Below are 19,936 nucleotides of genomic sequence, written 5' to 3' on the forward strand. Positions count from 1 at the left end.
TTAAAAGGAAGAATTTAAGCTTTTAACACCAAAATCCGTGCAAAGAAAAGGAAAGTACTTACTTTCGAACCGGTTGACCACGCTGTAGTCCTCTTTGGAGTAAACCTTCATCACCGCCTGTGTTTCCTCCTCGGCGCTGGTGACTCCCATCTTCAGCTCCTGCATCGCCGCCAGCGTGTCCAGGCAGCCTGAGAGGAAACACCAGCGCACACGTCAGAAACGCTGGCTTGTTTTTCATTTCATAATGTGTAAAAATGTATAAAAATAAGGCAGATTTAAAAGCCAGTGATCTCAAAACCGACATAATGGACTAAAGTTTAGAAAATAAAAAAGGTTTGTACGAGATGTTTCAAATCACAAAAACACACAATTTTTTCAAACCAATCAAACAGGGTAAAAGCAGAGAGCTGCAAGCAACATGTCTGTTCTGTTGAACAAACACACACACACAATGTTACAAAGTCTAATTTCATCATCTTTAAGAATAAAAATAAGATTTTTAATTCAGAAAATGCTAAAATGTATATTAATAAGGTTTTACTTTCTAATGTTTCATCAGCAAAGTTTTTAGGTGTCAATATTGATGAGAAACTTTGTTTTAAGAATCATTGCGAATTTGTGTCCAAGGTCTCAAAATCCTTGGGTATCGTAAAAAAGGTTAAACCCTTTTTAAAAGTAAACACTTTATTAACTTTGTACAACAGTTTCATTTATTCCCATATCTCTTATTGTAATTTAATTTGGGCTAGCGCTTATCCTTATTTTTTACAACCTGTTCATAGACTCAAAAAATATTTTGTAAGAATTGTTACTAACTACATAAATTACAAATACTAACAATCTACGATGTGAATAAGTATCAAACAGGAATCCTGATGTATAAAGTCATTTGCTCTCTGTTAACTTTACCCTGACATTTTCATCATTATTTTGAGTTTAAATCTTATTATCATTCATACTCCACAAGAAGAAGGAATGATTTGCATTATCCCCTTCTGTAAAACCACAGTGGCTAAATGTTCATTTATGTATCAAGGTGTTGTGCTGTGGAACATTTTAAAACATCTAAGTGAAACATGCTCAACATTATCTGCATTCAAAAGAAAGCCGAAAAAAAGTTTATAGATTTTTAATGTATCCGTGTTTTTCATTCACCATTATTCAAATATATTTCTAAGCTATTTAATTGTATTCTGAAGTATCGTATAACTGAGTTATCAGTTATACTAGGCCTATGTATTGTGCTTATATGGTTTTGTGAATTATTGTTTTTTATTTTTTTCCAGTTTTTAGGAGGGGGGAGTCGCTTATAAGCCCTTCAGGTTTTTATGACCTCTCCTGCACATCTTTTCTTAACTTTTTTCCTATGTGTTATGTTCCTTTTTACAAGTGCAAACAACAAAACAAAACAAAACACACACACACACACGACCCGCAGCAGGGCTAAATGACCCTGGGATTACCGAGGATGTGCAGCGCTCCGTGCGAGCGCGTGGTGGTGGCGTGTGACCCTGACGGCAGCGCCAGCTCGGGGCTGAGGATGCTGCAGCGAGCCTGCAGGTCGGTGGCCGACGGCATCCTGGCGTCGGCTATCACCGCGTTGTAGCACCACATCTCCCTGGTGGCCGGCAGGAACCTGGGAACGGGCGGCAAGGCCAGGTTAAAGCCGGATTTGATTTGAAGATTTTATTTCGAACGTGCATGTTAAAAAAAGTAAAAAAAAAAAAATAATACAAATATATATATATATATATATATATATATATATATAGTCAAAAACAAAACTAATCAAAGCAAACAAAACAAACGCCCAGCATTCAGTTGTGCTACTATGTATGTATGTACTAATAGAAGTAATAGAAGTATAGTATTACATTATCATAACTTTACTATAATACTACAATATAATAGAGAAAAATAGACAGCAATGATATAACAATATACTTGAATAACTATATAAGAGTAGATATGCTATATATTCACTGGTTCATATATTTACCCCCAATTATATACATAAAAATTACTATAAATCTATATATCGACATATAACTATAAATCAATATATATTAATAGAGATATAAATACTATATGTATAATAAAACTGTGGTCCTGGCGGATGAAGCGTAGCTACCAGCTTCCTCTGCAGTTCTAAAATAATTTCCTTTCTTTTGATACTTAAATTGTTTATTCTGTGTGAATTGTACATTTGAGTTTATATTTCTGAATTAATCAACACAACTGTGAAATACTTTGGGCTAACCCTTGAAAAACAGAGAAACCTTTGTTGTTTTGATTTTTGTAACTTTTTTGTTTTGTTTGGGGTTTTATTCATTTATTTTTTCTTTCTTTCTTTCTTTCTTTCTTTCTTTCTTTCTTTCTTTCTTTCTTTCTTTCTTTCTTTCTTTCTTTCTTTCTTTCTTTCTTTCTTTATTTCTCTCTTTCCTTTTCTCATTTAAAACTAAATTGAGTGTTGCTTTATGATATCTCATAAATACCTGAGTTGCAAGGAAATATGACTGGAATGCTGGACAATAATTCAGCTGCCCTTGATGTTTCCTTATGTAATAGTCCAGGGGCCAGAGCCCAAAATTTCACTTGTCAGCACCACTCAAGGTGACCAAACTTACTTGTGATTTTTGAACATATCCATGTCTATAGATGATATTCTGGTGTGAAAACCTTCCTGAGTGGCAGCTGGATCAGAGTTATCAGCTCATGAAGTTACCACCCCCTTCAGAAATTACATTTTAGATGCTGCTGCATATCCTGGTTTAGACTCATGAACAGGAAATCTGTCAATGTTTCACTATATTGTCTTTGGTATCATTTTAAAGGGGACCTTCTAAGCATTCATTCAAGCTAAGATGTGAATCTTTCTGACCAACATAGAGGTCACTGCAGCTCTTTAAACTATAAACAACACACATTTTTACACAATTTTCGCCTAAATGATATACTATCTTTTATCCCTGTGTCAACTAGGAACAACAGAGACACAAAATACAAAAACTGGAATACTCACAGGACCATAAGGATTCAGGAAATGTATAATATACTCATACTATATTGTTGTTACCGGTCATTGTGAGCCTTAAACTAGAAGAGCATCATTAGGCTCTTATGAAACTATAACAGCCACTAATGTCACAAACTGGTCTTTATCCGAAAATACACGACATAAAGGACATAGCAATGAGATAAGGAACCAGCTTAGTTTTATAAACATTAGAGACACAAAATACAAAAAAAACAAAAATACCAAAAAGTGAATACTCACAGGACCATAAGGATTCAGGAAATGTATAATAAACCCAATTTAGAATCATCAATTAACCTGAAGGGGCTGGTAACTTCATGAGCTGATAACTCTGATCCAGCTGCCACTCAGGAAGGTTATCTTACCAAAATATCATCTATAGACATGGATCTTTTCAAAAATCATAAGTAGGTTTGGTCACCTTGAGTGGTGCTGATATCTGGTCTGGAACACGGACTATAAGAGCACTCTTATTTTTGTGTCATTGGAAGGATTTTGAAAACCAAATAAAGATATTGTTGGAAAAAAGTGGTCCTGGGCGAGAACGGACTGGACTGTAAGCACGGATCAGTCCCTCGTCTCTGTACGTACCTCCAGATGACGTCGTAGACGGGGTCCAGGCAGAGGCCGAAGCCCTGCAGGTCCTCCTGCTCCGAGTCGTTGAAGGTCCTGCAGCTTCCGTCCATCTTGTTGATGAGCAGGCATTTGAAGGGCGGCGGCTCGGACACGGAGGACGGCACCAGCCCGATGATGTGCTTGCTGGCGAAGATCTCCGACGTGGCGAGGACGTGGGAGTTGATGAGAGCCTCGTCGATCCGCAGGAACGTCTGGTCCCCGCTGGCTCCGATCCACGTGGCCTTTCGGCCGTACTTGGCCCCGATGTTGGGCATCGGCGACGGCTTGGCGTTCCAGTACGGCATGTCCAGGATGGGCCGACCCAGCTGCCCCTTCTGGAAAATAAGGAAACATTCAGGTGGAATGAGAAAAAATGTCACGCTTCCTGAATGGAAAATACATTTTTGTAGGCCTGTTTTGGGAAAAAAATAAAAAATAAAATCAATTTTCCGATTATAAATCGATTCTCATTAATTCCTAAAGATCGATTTTTATTTATTTTTTTCATCATTACATTACAACTTTTGGTATTTTTTTGTTTATGCCCAAAAAAGGAATGTTTTATTGGGCACGAGCATAACTACACTGCAAAAACTCAAAATCTTAACAAGAATATTTGTCTTTTTTCTAGTTATAATGTCTCATTATACTTAAAACAAGACTCATCACTGGAAAAAACAAAAATTTTCACCTGTTTCAAGTAGATTTTCACTTAAAATAAGTAGAAAAATCTGCCAGTGGAACAAGATTTTTTTGCTTGTAATGAGAAGATAAATCTTGTCCCACTGGCAGATTTTTCTACTTATTTCAAGTGAAAATTTACTTGAAACAGGTGAAAATTGTCAAATAAGTTATTTTTCTGGTAATGACTCTTGTTTTAAGTGTAATGAGATTTTTTGACTAAAATTTTGACATTTTAACTAGAAATAAGACAAATATTCCTGGTAAGATTTTGAGTTTTTGCAGTGTAGTGCCATGTCTTTGCCTTTATATGTTTAAAGGTATGAAAACATTGAAGTTTTAAGTTATAATTGCATAAATTGTCTATATTTCATTACTTTATATACTGTCTTGGGGTTACATTTGCATAAAATGCTAAAAACCTAATTCTCAAAAATTAAAAACCCGTAAAAGACAGAAAATGGGAAAAATTTAAACGGAATGTGGGAAAAAATAAAACTGATTTCATCCGTCTCTGTTTCCTCCCTGGATCTGTTTGGTAATTCTGCCCCACGATGTTTCTGAAAGCAGTTCTATCAGCATTCTGGGAGCTGATTGGTCCTTACAGCATCATTAGCTGCAATACTTGCTGTTTAATCTCAATATAATACTAGTAGTAATATTTTGCATAACTACGTACAGAGTCATATAATTCATGTAACAGCTCAAAAAACAGTTTTAATAACACTAACTCAAATCGTTATTGGAATCGAATCTTGATAATCGATTCTGAATCTTAAGAATTGGAATCGAATCTTGACATTTGAATCGATCTCCAGCCCTGCATTTTGTCAAAATCACGTTTCTCACCGAGAAGCTGCCGAAGGTGAAGACCTGTCCGTCCATGAGCAGGACGACGGTGTGGTTGCTGCCGGCCGTCACCTGGACACTCGGACCGGGAAGAGCCTGCACCAGAGTCGGCGAGCCCCTGCAAGGTCGGAACGGTGGGTTAAATGTTGACAACTTATCTGGTTTTGTTGTTTTCAGATTTATTTAAAGAAACAGCACGTTTACATTACGCCAAAGCACAAAATATTATTTGTTGGTCGAATTTACTGAAGAAAATCAGTGTATTATTATAACCATCCTTCATCAACTGTCTTTTACCTGTGGTTCTAGGTGTTTTTTTTTATTTTGCTTTTATGGTTAGAATACTTTGTATGTACATTATATTATACCATATGTGTACTCTTTGTTCATTCTCTAGTGGATACATATACTTTCTGTGGATATCATCGTGAATGGTGGAGGAAATTAGCATTGTTGTGTGTCACTGGATATTTTAATATTAATGGTTTGTAGAGATACTGGGATTCCTGGGTAATGGGGGGAAGGGTTGGCGCAGTCATGAATTATTTATTTTCTGTTTTGTTTTATTATTGTCGCCGTAGTTTTTTTTGTTTTGTTTTTACTTTTTATTTTTTAGCATGTAAATGTACTTTATTTATATAGCCCTTTACAGCCACCTCTAGGTGAGCCAAAGTGCTTTACAGAATAAAACATACAGAAATACAACATACAATCATAAGACAGAACAAAAAAATAAATAGAATAAAAAAATTAATAAAAAAATAATAAATAAAGTACATTTTATTTTTTAGCATAGGAAGAGGAGAGAATCTCTGACCGTACTGCTTCCATTTTTCTATGCCATTTATGACAGTACTATGATCATCGTCTTAACATGAGATTCTTCATAAAAAATGTATCACAAAAAAAGAAACAGCAGCTGCAGAGAAGAGGAGACGTATTCTCTCAGATTACCTGGAGTTGACGTCTCCATGACCGAGCTGCCCATGCTGGCCGTAACCAAACGTGTAGACGTCTCCGTTCTCCATCAGGACCACTGTAGAGCAAAATAATCACTATTACTCCCCTCTTACTTTAACTGAAGGTCACTTTAATCTGGATAACGAGCTTCCTTGTTGCCGTTTTCTCCCATGTAATAAACATTCCAAATTCAACTTTTCATTTCTATATATTATTATTATTATTATTATGCTGATGACACTGCCATTTACTGCTCTGCACCCACTCCTGCAAAGGCTTTTGAATATCTACAATATGATTTTGACAGGGTACAAGCACAGCTTTGTCCCCTGCAGCTTGTTTTAAATGCAGAGGAAACTAAACTTATGTTCTTCACCACTTGAAAAACAGTGAGATCCACACTGACTGATAAAATATTAACGAGAAATGGTCAACAAATAGTGTTCAGTATGTTGTAAAAAAGCTGAGGCTTTTGTTAGGATTCTATTATAGAAACAAGTCTTGCTTTTCTTTTGATGTAAAACTGAAACTAGTGAAAGCGACATTTTTATCTGTAATTGACTATGGAGATGTGCTGCATATAAATGCATCTATTCATTGTCTTTGCATGTTGGATAGTGTGTATCATGTTGGATAGTGTATATCCTGCTGCACTGAGATTTATAACAAACTGTGTTTCTCTCAGCCATCACTGTCTTCTCTCCACTAAAGTAAACTGGTCATCGTTAGCTGCTCGTCACCTCAGTCACTAGTATATATTCATTTATAAAGCCATTCTGGGTAAAATTCCTTCTTATTCATCTTCTCTTTTAACATGGAAAAAAGGAGGTTACAATCTCCGCTCAATGGACATTTTACATTTGGTTGTTTCCAAAAATAAGAACGGAATTTGGGAAGAAAAGCTTTTAGGTTTTCAGCACCAGATGCTTGGAATAAACTTCAATCCCAACTGCATTTATGATAAACCTCATACCTGTGACTGAATTTAAAGCTCTGATGAAAACAGTGGAGTTCAGACTGTCTGTATGCAAGTGTTTTAATTAATTATGTCTTTATGTAATTCATTTATTTGTTTGTTAGTTTTTTATCTTTTAATTCTGTAACTGTGTTGCTGCTATCTTGGCCAAGTCTCCCTTGTAAAAGAGACCCCCGATCTCAATCAATCAATCAATCAAATGTTATTTGTATAGCACCTTTCATCCAGGTACATAAAATACAAAGTGCTTAACATTTTGACTGAAAAATAAGCATAATAAAAACAAAAATAAAATAAAAACTGGGAGACCAATGCACTCTGACATACAATATAGTTAATTAAAATGAAAATGATAAAAGTTCAAGAATTAAGGCTAAAAATAATCAGTCACAACAATAAAATAACAATAATAAAAACATTACAAGAAATAGATAAATAAATTAGACAAATACCTCTAAAAAAATGTTAAACAGAATAAAACTATAAAATTTGATGCTACATAAAAGCCAGACCAAAGAGATGAGTTTTTAGTCTACGTTTAAAAATGTCCACATTTCCAGCTCCTCTCAGATCCTCCAGCTGTTCCACAGTGTTGGAGCATTAGTGGCTAAAAGCAGCAAATGTTTTAGTTCTACTCTGTGGAAACAGCTAGAAAGGAAGAGCCAGAGGATCTGAGTTCCTTCCTGGTTCATAGAATAAAAACATCTCTGAAATATACTTTGGTGCAAGACCATGTAGCGCTTTATAAACTAATAAAAGAAGTTTAAAATCAACACGAAAACTACCAGGTAGCCAGTGTAAGGATTTTAAAATGGTTAGGGTCAATGGGACTAACCTGGTTAAATAAAGGCTAAATAAATAAATACATAAATAAATAAAGGACAGACGTGGTCGTCTGAGGCCAAGGCCACGAAGGAGCAGCACCCACCTGAGTGGTGGAACCCGCAGCTGACCTGCACGGCCCGCAGCTCGCAGTCGAACCTGACGGCTCCGGGCGGGTACGTGGTGATTTTACTGGCGTCCTTCTCCCCGCGCTCGCTGCTGCCATCTGTAAAAGCCAAGCAGGGAAGTTTAGCATCTCTGGGTGCAGGAACGCCGACAGAGAGCAGTGCAGCGGCGGCTCTAGACCACCCAGGCAGGCGTCTCCGCACCGTCCTGAGAAACAGCTGCAGGGAGAAAAGACGACTGGAGAGAAGACAGAGGGGGGAAAGGAAAGGGAGAACCATGCTGGAAGAAAAGGAGGGACTAACAGCTCTGCGACCCAGAGGGATCTGGTAACCGGTCCTGTTATGTCTGAATGGACCGATTTGAAAGAAATGGCTTTTTTTTATTTATTTTTTTCCAACACATTTCTATCTTTGAAGAGAGAGAGAAGATCTCGCGCTGCGAGACGTCCCAGTTGGAAAGGGTGAGTATGAAAAGCTGAATAGACCAAACATTAGTGAGAATAGTAGCCCGTCCCTGCTTTTAGGACCAGGAACCAGCTGGTTCTGGTTTACGGTCAACCAGGTGACATAACGGCTTCAGTTAGGGCAGGGGTCGGCAAGCCCTCTTTAGCGCCGCCCTAGTGGCTCCCTGGAGCTTTTTCAGAAATAATTTTTTTCTTCTTTCTTTTTTTCCTTTTTTTCTTACTTTTTCCTTTCCTTTTTTTCCTCGACATTTGGACTTTTTTCTCAACACTTTTACTTTTTTCATGAAATTTTGACCATTTCCTCGACATTTCAACTTTTTTCTCGACATTTCGACTTTTTTCCCAAGATTGCACTACAACAATAATCTTGAAATTTCAACTTTTTTCTCGACATTTCGACTTTTTTCTCAACATTTTGACTTTTTTCACGAAATTTTGACTATTTCCTCGACATTTTTCTCGATATTTTGACTTTTTTCCCTCAACATTTCGACTTTTTTCCCAAGATTGCACTACAACATTAATCTTGAAATTTCAACTTTTTTCTCGACATTTCGACTTTTTTCTCAACATTTTGACTTTTTTCACGAAATTTTGACCATTTCCTCGACATTTCGACTTTTTTCTCGACATTTCGACTTTTTTCTCAAGATTGTACTTCAACATTAATCTTGAAATTTCAACTTTTTTCTCGACATTTCGACTTTTTTCTCGACATTTCGACTTTTCCTCGACATTTCGACTTTTCTCTCAAGATTGTACTTCAACATTAATCTTGACATTTCGACTTTTTTCTCGACATTTTGACTTTTTTCTCAAAGTGCATAATGAGAAAATGTATCTTCCCCCAGTTCTAACTAATATAGAAACATGCAGCACGTGTTGCCTTCATTCTAAGGCTTATACAAGACTTTTAATTTTTTGCGGCTCCAGACATATTTGTTTTTTGTGTTTTTGGTCCAATATGGCTCTTTCAACATTTTGGGTTGCCGACACCTGAGTTAGGGGCACTTTTAGTAAATTGAAAGTAAATACTGATTGGCTTGTAGTGTTTCAGGGGGACAGAGAGGAAAAAGTTCAAGACGCAACTCTGAATGTTAGTGGGAATAAAGAAGTTCTCTAAACACCTTAAACCACACCAAAGCTGCGCTGGCCGTCCTGGACAGGAATACTCTCAGTAGGGGGGTAATGAGATCACGTTTGTGAAGGTGAAGGCATGACGGAGGGAGCTCAGAGGCCGTGGTTTACACGGCCGGGACATAAAGGAAGTTATTCAGCAAAATTTAAATTCTTAAAATGACTAAAAGAGATAAACTGCTGCTGCTTTTATAAATCAGAAACTGGGGTGTCCACCGTTGTTTCTTCAGATCTTCTGACATTATTATTCAAACATGTGCCAACTCGGGAGATACTTAAACCGGGCACGATGTCTTTAAAAGCAGGCATCAAAAATCTGAAGTAAACAGTAAATGCTGCCCAGCGGGGTCTGAATCCGGAGAGAAAAGTCTTGGGCAGAAGCCGAACAGCCGGGTGACGACCAGCAACGTATTTGTAGGGAGGATGAGTGTCATCACTGCCTTTTCTGTTTAAATGTTTTATTACGTGCATTTCTGACATCTATGATCACGAGAGGTGTAACAGATCTGTCCTCCAGGACAAAAATCTTCCTATTCAAAGGCCGTAAGAAACGAAAATACAAACAAAAACTGTTTAATGACTCAGTTGTTAATTAATCTGCGTGGGTCCTGTCTAAGCTGGAACTTCTGCTCCTGTTTAAGGCAGCAGACGGCCGAGCAGACAGACTACTCCCAGGATTTAAGCTCATAAACCAGGAAACTAATCAGCAGTAAACACCGGACCTTTAGCATAACACAATCGAGTCTAGGGTTGCAAACCGTCCCTTGAAAAACGGAAGCGTCCCGTATTCTCTCTACATCCCGTGTGTCTGTCCATTGAGCTGTTACGCTGAGAGCGCCCCCTGCAGGTTTGGTAACTGATTATGAAGCGTTTTTCTTTTAAAGATGGTTTCTTGTTTTATATCGTTTTGTGCTTTGCATCGTTTCTCTATTTGCATTTGATGAAGCTGCATTTGTCTTTGTTTTTTGCAGCACGTTTTTTCCTTTGCACCACGTACCTCGTTTTTAATGGAGGATTTTTATACAATACAATTCATTTTAAGTAAAAAAATATATTTATTATTTCAGCATTTAATTAATTGATGACACATTTAATTAATGATTTCGTGTTGCTGCGTGTGAATCATGAAATGTAAAACTGTTAGTTTCACTCGTCAAACTCAGTGGGCGGATTCCAAACACCTCATTGGTTCCCCTGCACATCAAGTCAAGGCAAATCGAATCCACATAATGGATTGTTGCAGGGCTTGTGAACACATTACGATAAACTAGGTGGCACTATTAACCTCTACGTTGGTTTGGATACTCTACTCCAAACTTTTTACTCTACTCCAAAATTTTTAATCTACTCCAAAAATGTATTGGCAACCACTGAAACCTCGGTCCTCTAACCACAAATGTTGAAACAGCAAGGTGTACAAAATGTAAAAATCCTGCCCAGAGCTGCTGAGAGAAGCAGCAAGTTTAATTGAAGAAGCTCTGAGCAGAACTCCTCCGGCTCCAGCGGCTCCGTCACAGCAGATACCTGCTGCTGCATCACGCAACTCTCTACAACACGCAACTCACAGCTGTCATGTTTAGAAAGGCTTCCTCTTCTACCTCCAGTTTCAGACCAAAGCAGTGGATTCCACTAGATTTGCGTTAGGCCCGCCCACTGAGTTTGACGAGTGAAACTGACAGTTTTACATTTCATGATTCACACGCAACACTAAATCATTAATTAAATGTGTCATTCATTAATTAAATGTTGAAATAATAAATATTTTTTTTTTACTTAAAATGAATTGTATTTTAATTAATTAATGCCATATTTCATTCTAATTTTAATTAATTAATTACACATTTAAGTAATTAATGATATATTTCATTCCCATTTTAATTAATTAATGATGTATTTATTTATTTAATTTTGGCACAAAAAATCCTCCATACATTTTGAGTTTGTGAATTTGAATCGTTTCTGTACTTGAAGCTGTTTTCCTTAACTGAGACGCATTAGGCCGTTGCAGTGCGTTTGGCCCTTGTCGGCCACCGTAGTTACGTCTACCGGAAATTACGTCTACTGGAAGAAAAACAAACAATTTTGATGTTTCCTGTTTCCATCTGTTCTTTTAATTATTTCCAGGTCCTCCAAGCTATTTATTAAATAAATGTCTCTGCTCTTGACCACCGTTTACTGCGTGCTGCCATCTTGAAACTTGGTTTGGAAAACCAGCCCAGCGTGGAATATAAGCGTCATGGAGACAGACGGGAGAGGGAACGAGCAGAAAGAAAGACCGGGATTAATTTAAAGAGGAATGAGCGTTTACATGATCGCTGAATTATTCTATTTGGATTTAAAAATCGGAATAAACCAGCCACTTACTTGGAAATTAAGTTTATTCGGAATGGCCATTTTCATTCGGAATTAGGTGTTTACATGGTAATTTTTACTCATTTTAAAATCGTATTTAATTTTAATTCTGAATTAAAGAGGAATTAAACCTCCCATGTAAATGCACTCATTTAAAAAGGTGGTCATTTATCCCGTGAGTCCCGGTGAGATCGAGCCACAGAGCTGCAGCGCTCGTCACCAGGAGATCAGCCGCTAGAGTCTTCAGAGAATGAAAGAGGAGGTGGACGGGACAGCCAGACTGGGAGGTGAATCAAAGGGGCGTCTCCGCTCCCGCTCGGTTAGTGAAGACCATAGTACCTTTGTGCTTGTCCCGTTTATGCCTGAGTGCCTGAAGGGGTCTTACTCTGGCTAGCGCCTGCTCACGCTGGTTCATAAAAATGGGGCCGGGGAAAACAAGGGGGCCTGGGGGAGAAAAACACTTTCACATGCATGCACAATGCTCACAAAATGGGAGATAACACGATTATACTACACCACAACAGTACCAACACACACACACACTGAAAAATCATGTCAACACAAGCAAGAGGGAAGACACCATGGAGCAACACCCCCACTCTGCAGTGCCTGGATGTTCTGAATGTGAAGCCACTTCAATTCCTCTGTCTTGATTACATCCTTCCATCCCTATATTTTAAAGCCTACAACACAGATTTTAATCCTAAACCAGGGGTGGCCAACCCACGGCTCGCTGGTGTCATGCGGCTCTTGCGACTTTATTTGATAGAGGCAGTGAAAGACAAACCCGTAGGAAGTGGGGGAAAAGTGGATAATTTTGTGTTTGTGACGCAAATAACTTGGAGGGAAAAAAAACTCCACTTAGTCCAGCTGTTTAGGAATCGTTCAGTTTGTGATACAAGCATGAAATGTAGACAAATAGCCAAAGGTTTCCCCAAAAGAAATGGATGTGGGGCCGCTCGGTGGCGCAGTGGGTTAAGCAGCGGGCCATATACTGAGGCTACAGTCCTCCTCCTGCAGCGGTCGCGGGTTCGAATCCAGCCCGTGCACCTTTGCTGCGTGTCTTCCCCGTTCTCCCTCTCTACCCCTTTCCAGTCTGCATCTCCAATAAAGGGCCACTAGAGCCCAAAAAAAAAGAAAAAAAAAAAGAAATGGATGTGGAGCCATCATGAATTTTCAACATGGCGTCCATAGCAGCCATTTTTCAAAATGGCCACCAGAAACAAGTGTTTTCTAATGAGTGATTAGTTGAAATGAGTTGCCAGTTTGCCCTGGCTGAGCTTCAACATCCACTCTATTACTTATCCATTCATTAGATGGGTCAGTTCTTGCAGATATGAGGATCTTTTTTGGTTTTTGATTAGTTCAAGGTTTATTAGTAGTTTGGTTTATTATTAGTTTGTTTTTATGTATAATAGATCTATTTTCATGAAATGACGGTATATATTTTATTTTGGCTAATATGGCTGTTATCATGAAAGAAACAGTTGTCATGTTCAGTTTTGAGGTAGAAGGAAGCTTCTGGCCAATTCCAATGTTTCAAATGTGATTTCTACATCATAAATAATGACTGATTAGACACCAAGATCATCCATATCCGACAGTCACACAAATGATGGCTGTCATCTTTAAAAAATGGTGGCCATCTTGAATATTAAATGACAACTTTTCAATTATCCAAGAGACATCTACCAAGTACTATATGTGGTAAATATGTCTAAAATATCATATTATGTCCCTAAGTCATATAAAAAGAGTTGTTTCTGGCATTATTTTGGAATGCCTTTGGCTATGTGTGTACCAAATTTCATGCTTGTATCACAAACTGAACGATTGTTTTGGTTTATTTCCTGCACTACCTCTCAAAATGGCAGGGAAAAAATGCACGGCCAAACGAAAATATGAAGATAAACACAGGATAAACACAGGACGTTTTTAACAGATTTTAATATATATAATATAAATTAAATATTAATATTTAAATATTAATATTTAAGCAATACATCATGACAGGACGTGGTATACGCTCTTTATATCACAGCAGAGGGTCGCTCTTCGGCCCGACGCGAAGTGATGTATTGCTTTTATAAAACGGTTACCAATAATGCAAATACGAAAGAAGAATACACAATCTATTTTATGTTGTTTTTAATCAATAAGAAATACATATTATCCAGTAAAAATAGCCCCACTGTGGAAAAAAAATATTCCCATCTCTCCAGATGTAGCTCCGCATGTCGTCTTTTGTCGTCTCTTTTTTTCGGAGACAAACACTCCTCAATCCATTCACCCATCGTTAGCTCCTCCCTGGAGATCAAAGTTTACCGTGAACGTGCCTAATTAATTGTTAACGAAAATAAAAAATTTACTTTAACACCAGATACTTTTTGCTACCTGCTGTAACCGTCAAAAAATCTGTAACAGTTGGTTGTTGTCATGGATACGTTGTTGCTTCCCTGACGCGGAATGATCTGCTGTGACAAGGCTTTAGAATAGAAGCCGTGGTATAAGCTCATTATACCACAGTTAACAACCAATCAGATTGCAGGATTTCACCTGGTAGTAGTTCTGGCCAGTAGCATCCTTCCAGACCCCTCCCATATCTTACATTCTGATTACGAGCTCCTGCCGTCCAGGAAACGGTTCAGAGTCAGTAAATGGAAGAGCAATCGTTACAAGCTATCTTTTCTCCCCACCTCCTTGTCCTTATTAAATAAACTACCTGTCCTCCCTTTAGAGGGCAGAGTCCCCACCAGGACAGGTATTTGATCTGCTGTACTAAGCTGCTAACTGATCCAGTAGTAGTCAGTCCTTGTTTTTATATCTTTACTACCATGCTGCTAATGAGGAAATAGCTTGTTTTTATTCTTTGTTCTTGCTTTTTTCATACTGTACCAATAATGAAATGAGGTTCCGGGATAGATGCAATTTCTGCCTATAGGGTATGTGCAATGTCGTTCACTGCTGCTTGGTTTCTCACTAATTTTATTGTGGTATTGAGTCTGATATCTGTTGCTGTCTGTATGTGTTGATTGTATGTGGTTTTATACGCTATGCTAGGCCTGTGCGATTAATTGATTTTAAATCTAAATCGGATTTATTAATCAAGACGATGTTAAAAAAAGGAAAAAAGGAAAATCGGAAAATCGATTTTTCTTTTTTGCAGCTGGCTGCATTACAGACAGAGCTTGTCCAGTCATCTTTGTTTGGTCAAGAAAATTGTAAATGTCACTTTACTAAACTCAAGGAGGATTTACAGTATCTTTCAATTGCACTTCATTCCCAATAGGGACATTTGTTTGCTATTTTTCTTTAAAAATAAAGATAAAATATTTGAAACAATGTATTCCATTGTCTTTTGTAGTTTTACCAAAAAAAAAATCGAAAATCGGGTTTTCAGAGAAAAAAAAAAAAAAAAAAAAAAAAAATCTGGATTTTATTTTTGTCCAAAATCGCACAGCCCTACGCTATGCATGTATTTGATGCCTAAAACAAATTTCCCTAGTGGACATTAAAGTATAACTCAACAATTGTGGCTCTTAGCGTCTGACTGGTCGGCCACCCCTGTCCTAAATAAACGGAAACACACTCCCATAACACGCTCCGTCCATGTTTGTGGTGCGTACCTCTTCCCTCCTCCAGCCTATGCCGGCGGTTGATTCTCTGGCGTTTCTCCTCCTGGCGGATCTGAATGTGCTCCTCGATGTTCACTCCTGGAAGGGGAGGGACAGGCACAGCTGAAAACATACAGGGCCGCGGGGACGCGCCGCCCGGACCGGATGCAGGGGGGGGAGTGACGATGAAGCCGAGCAAAACAAGAATGAGACACACATCAATGAGAGGGGGAGAGACACGATGGCAGAGCAGTGATCTAGAGCAACACAGTTACTAACAAGCGCTGAGCAACGACCAGAGCAAGGAATACAGTATTAAAGGCAACAGACAGAGCAGCAGGTGCAGCGCAGGAGGACAAACAGTCTGCAGAAAAACCTTCTAATGTGATCCATTACGCTTAACCTTCATATCTTTGCTTCTGCAGAATTACCAAAGCGGGTTAGAGCTCCACATGCTCAGGACCAATCACACACATTGCAGCTTTAATTAAAGTGTAATCAATGTATTGAGTAACCTGAAGTGGAGGATATGTGGAAAGGATGAAGCAAAGACACGAGCTTTGTTTGCCGTGTTTACTCTTCAAACCAAGCAGCTCAAAATGAGTTATTTCAACAGAAATGCTAAAAATAGACATTTTAAAACCCTTTTTTTTTCCTGAAGAGTCGATATTTGACATATTTTGTAAAAATAAGACTACCAGTAAGCTATTTTAGGACCTGCACCACCGGAGCCCGGTGCCGCTGCACTGGGCTGTCAGTGTTTCAGCAGATTAAATCAGATGCAGATGACACCAGGCTGCAGCAGAATCACCACACCTCTGTCCTTTGATCAGCTCGGCCCTCGGCGGGCTCAGGTTTTGTTATTTATGCTTGTGCAGCTCATTAAACCTGCGTATTACCATCTCTGCTCCAAACGTGCTTGTAAACAACACAGTGACTGTTACTTGTCATTCATGGTGTGGCAGAAGAGAAGTAAAAGGATTACATTTATGCATGCATACATACATGCATACTTATATGTATGCATGTATGTGTATATGTATGTGTGCATACATACATACACATATACACACACACACACACACACACACACACACACACACACACACATATACATATATATATATATATATATATATATATATATTTATTTATTTGGCATTCGTGTTTGTTATCACTGTACAATTAAGACAAATTAATAGCCTTTGACAGCAGATTTGGGTTTGCATCCTGCAGGTCTGCATCTAGAGCAGTGGTTCCCAACCTTTTTTCCTTGGAGCCCCCCGTACTTGTGTCTAAGACCAGCCGGGCCCCCCGACCCGTACGTACTAGCACCAAAATAGTCTTTAATTGAAAAAATGAACATTAATTATGTTTTTTTGATACATTTCTCTTTGGTTTACTCTGTATACATATGACTTTGTTTTTCTCCAATGTCCCCAATGTATAAAATACGCACAAAAGAACATAAAAGGACATAAAAATATTTCTGAAAAATGTCTCTTTTAATATGAGACCAACATTTTTTTTAACATTTTTCCTTTAACAACCTGTCGGAGTAGATTAAATGTTGAGTAATGATATAATAATAAGGAATTAAATCATTTCCTGTGTTTGTCACCAGTGTATAAAAAACAAAAAATATTCAAGACATTCATAAATTATTCCTAACAATGTCTTATGAATGACTCATTCGCAAATATAATTTTTACAACTGCATCATTTCAAAGCAGACAAAGTTTTGCGCACCCCCAGATATCTCTGGCGCCCCCCCAGGGGGGCCCGACCCCAGGTTGGGAGACACCTCTCTAGATGACACTGAGCCTTGCAGGAAAGGCTGCATCGCCCGTCGTCATGGTGACGGGCTAAGGTGTGTCAGTGATGTGGCCCGCTGGAACCGAAGCCATAAATCTGCACGCCCTCTGACGTATATACTACGCTGTATTTGATCTTCCTGCATGGCTGCACACTCGTTTCCACGCGCTGCTCAATCATGCGGGGCTGGAAGGGTGATGAGATATGAGTTGACACATACCTAGCAGCAGGTCCAACGGGATCATCTCCTTCACAGCACCGAAGATGCCCCGCTGCCGGGCTTCCTGCCCGTCCAGCTCGCGGGCGCACGTCTTGCAGCAGCCGCACGCCGAGCAGCCCGACTCTCCGGAGCCGCAGCCGCAGATGCTGGAGGACAAAATAATATATAAACAGATAGAAAAAAAATACACATGTAATGCTGTCAATGATGCTGATGTTAAAAAACTCCTGCCACCAGTTTGTTTCATTTAGGATCCCCATTAGCATTAGCTATTCTTCCTGGGGTCCAACATACACAACACACAAATTAACACTTAATACATAACAGACATACATTATACATGACAAAAACAACAATAATAGACTAGGGCTGGGCGATATGGCAAAAAAAGTGATCACGATTTTTTTTCCCATATTGAACGATCTCGATTTTTAATCACGATTTTTTTAAATCAGAAGATCCCCCCCCTCCCTTCTGGAATAAAATAGAAAGAAACCAGAGATTAGTTTTTTTTTTATTAACAAATAAAGAAAATAGCATGTTTTAACAAGAATCCAGAATGCTACCAGTGGTACCCACCGAAAAAACTAGGGATGCACCAAAATGAAAATTTGAGGCCGAAACTGAAGCGGAATAAAATTTAAAGACTTGGCTGAATACTGAGTACCGAATAGCCTACGGAATGCGGTTGTTCACAGTTTTTCATTTATTTTGCCATTTTTTTCACAATTGCATAGATAAAATTGCAATGACATTATTAAAAACAAAAACAGTAAACTAATATGATTTGAGCCACTGTCAAGCAGCTGGCGATGCTGTTGCTTAAATTGACCAAAAGGTGGCTCTCTAACATCACTGTTTGTTTACTGTGCGTGACTCTGACGCTGGTTGGTAATTAAGGAGTTAAAACTCACTCGCCACTAACAGGACTCAGTAGCCAGCAGAAACGGCAGTTTTATTACATTTATTAACTGTAGTACCGCTATTATGAGAGGTTATTTCTCACAGTATTAGCCTAAAGGGACTTAAGGCTGATTTATGGTCCCGCGTTACACCAACGCAGAGCCTACGGCGTCATCTGGTGAGCTCTGCTTGTTGCCTCCGCGTTCCGACACATTCACTCCGCTGAGCGCGCACACACACACGCACACACACACGCACGCACGCACACACACACCCATGTCGGGGCCGCGGAGTTTCTGAAGTCGGCGGTGATCAGAGTAATTTGTGGTACAAGCAGAGCGAATCACAACTTTAATGAGTGCGGTTCGAATACACAATACATCCATCACGAAGGGCATTTTGTGAATCCATCACACCCTCCTCCTGTACGCTCGGAAGAAGTTGTCCGGCGAAATAAATAAATAAATAACCGCTAACCGTGAGTCCCGGTCGGCTCGAAGCTAAGCTAACGCTAGCCTGCGGTTGTTGTCTTGTAGTTTTATTCTCTCTGGTCACGCTTGCTCCCACCAGTGCAGGGGAGGCAGATGTGACTAGTTTACTGCCTATGGTCATGCAACTTGCCGCGGCATGTCATGCATGATCAATTAATGCAGACAGCGCGGTGCCAGGAAAGCGGGTTGTGATTGGTTGTCGTGCACTTTGCTGCAGCATGTTTTGCACGTGATCGAGAAAGTAGACCCACAGCTGATCACCGTGATCGAGCTTAATTTGATCGCGATCACAAATCGAGATCGTATAATCGCCCAGCCCTATAATAGACACAACTCCCTTAGTCTACGGAAGAGTATTAGGGCCAAGCAGGAGAAAAATAAAAATAATATTTTAGAGGAAGATTTGTTTTTCATTTTGCACTTCGAAAAAAGTCAAAATGTTGAGAAAAAAGTCGAAATGTCGAGAATAATGTTGAAGTACAATTTCGAGAAAAAAGTCGTATTTCAATTGTATTTCAACTTTACTCTTGAAATTTCGACTTTATTCACGAAATTTCAACTTTATTCTTGAAATTGTATTTCAACATTAATCTCGACATATCGACTTTTTTCTCAAAGTGCACAATAAAAAAAAAATTCTTCCTCTCAAATATTTTTTCTCCTGCATGGCCCTAATACTCTTCCGTACTTAGTCACAAACAACACAGAGGATAAAACTAAATCACCATCATTCTCAGACATAAATACATATAAATGAAGTCAAATAAAACACCTTCATAAACAATACCTGCCTGAAATGACCTTATCTTACAATTCTTGACCACTTTTCACCTTTATTGTGATAGGGTTTACACCACCTGTAATTCTATTCCTTT

The 19,936-nt window shown here is 38.7% G+C and overlaps 1 protein-coding gene across 18 annotated transcripts in view; it reads right to left on the reverse strand.

Moving 5' to 3' along the window:
• Nucleotides 1–19,936, reverse strand: part of mycbp2 (MYC binding protein 2) — a 181,973-nt gene that overhangs the window by 98,252 nt on the left and 63,785 nt on the right. For 14 of the 18 annotated variants that reach the window (XM_061724194.1, XM_061724193.1, XM_061724189.1 and 11 more), the window contains exons 16-24: nucleotides 17,668–17,813; nucleotides 15,645–15,755; nucleotides 12,358–12,462; nucleotides 8,047–8,166; nucleotides 6,137–6,218; nucleotides 5,183–5,300; nucleotides 3,629–3,987; nucleotides 1,464–1,636; nucleotides 63–188 (exon numbers count right to left, since the gene is read on the reverse strand). In XM_061724194.1, coding sequence (XP_061580178.1) covers nucleotides 63–188; nucleotides 1,464–1,636; nucleotides 3,629–3,987; nucleotides 5,183–5,300; nucleotides 6,137–6,218; nucleotides 8,047–8,166; nucleotides 12,358–12,462; nucleotides 15,645–15,755; nucleotides 17,668–17,813 — 1,340 coding nt within the window. The remainder of the gene's footprint in view (nucleotides 1–62; nucleotides 189–1,463; nucleotides 1,637–3,628; nucleotides 3,988–5,182; nucleotides 5,301–6,136; nucleotides 6,219–8,046; nucleotides 8,167–12,357; nucleotides 12,463–15,644; nucleotides 15,756–17,667; nucleotides 17,814–19,936) is intronic. The other 4 variants (XM_061724195.1, XM_061724179.1, XM_061724185.1 and 1 more) reach the window with 3 other exon arrangements.

This window comes from Cololabis saira, chromosome 6 (assembly GCF_033807715.1).
Source record: "Cololabis saira isolate AMF1-May2022 chromosome 6, fColSai1.1, whole genome shotgun sequence".
Classification (NCBI taxonomy): Eukaryota; Metazoa; Chordata; class Actinopteri; order Beloniformes; family Belonidae; genus Cololabis; species Cololabis saira.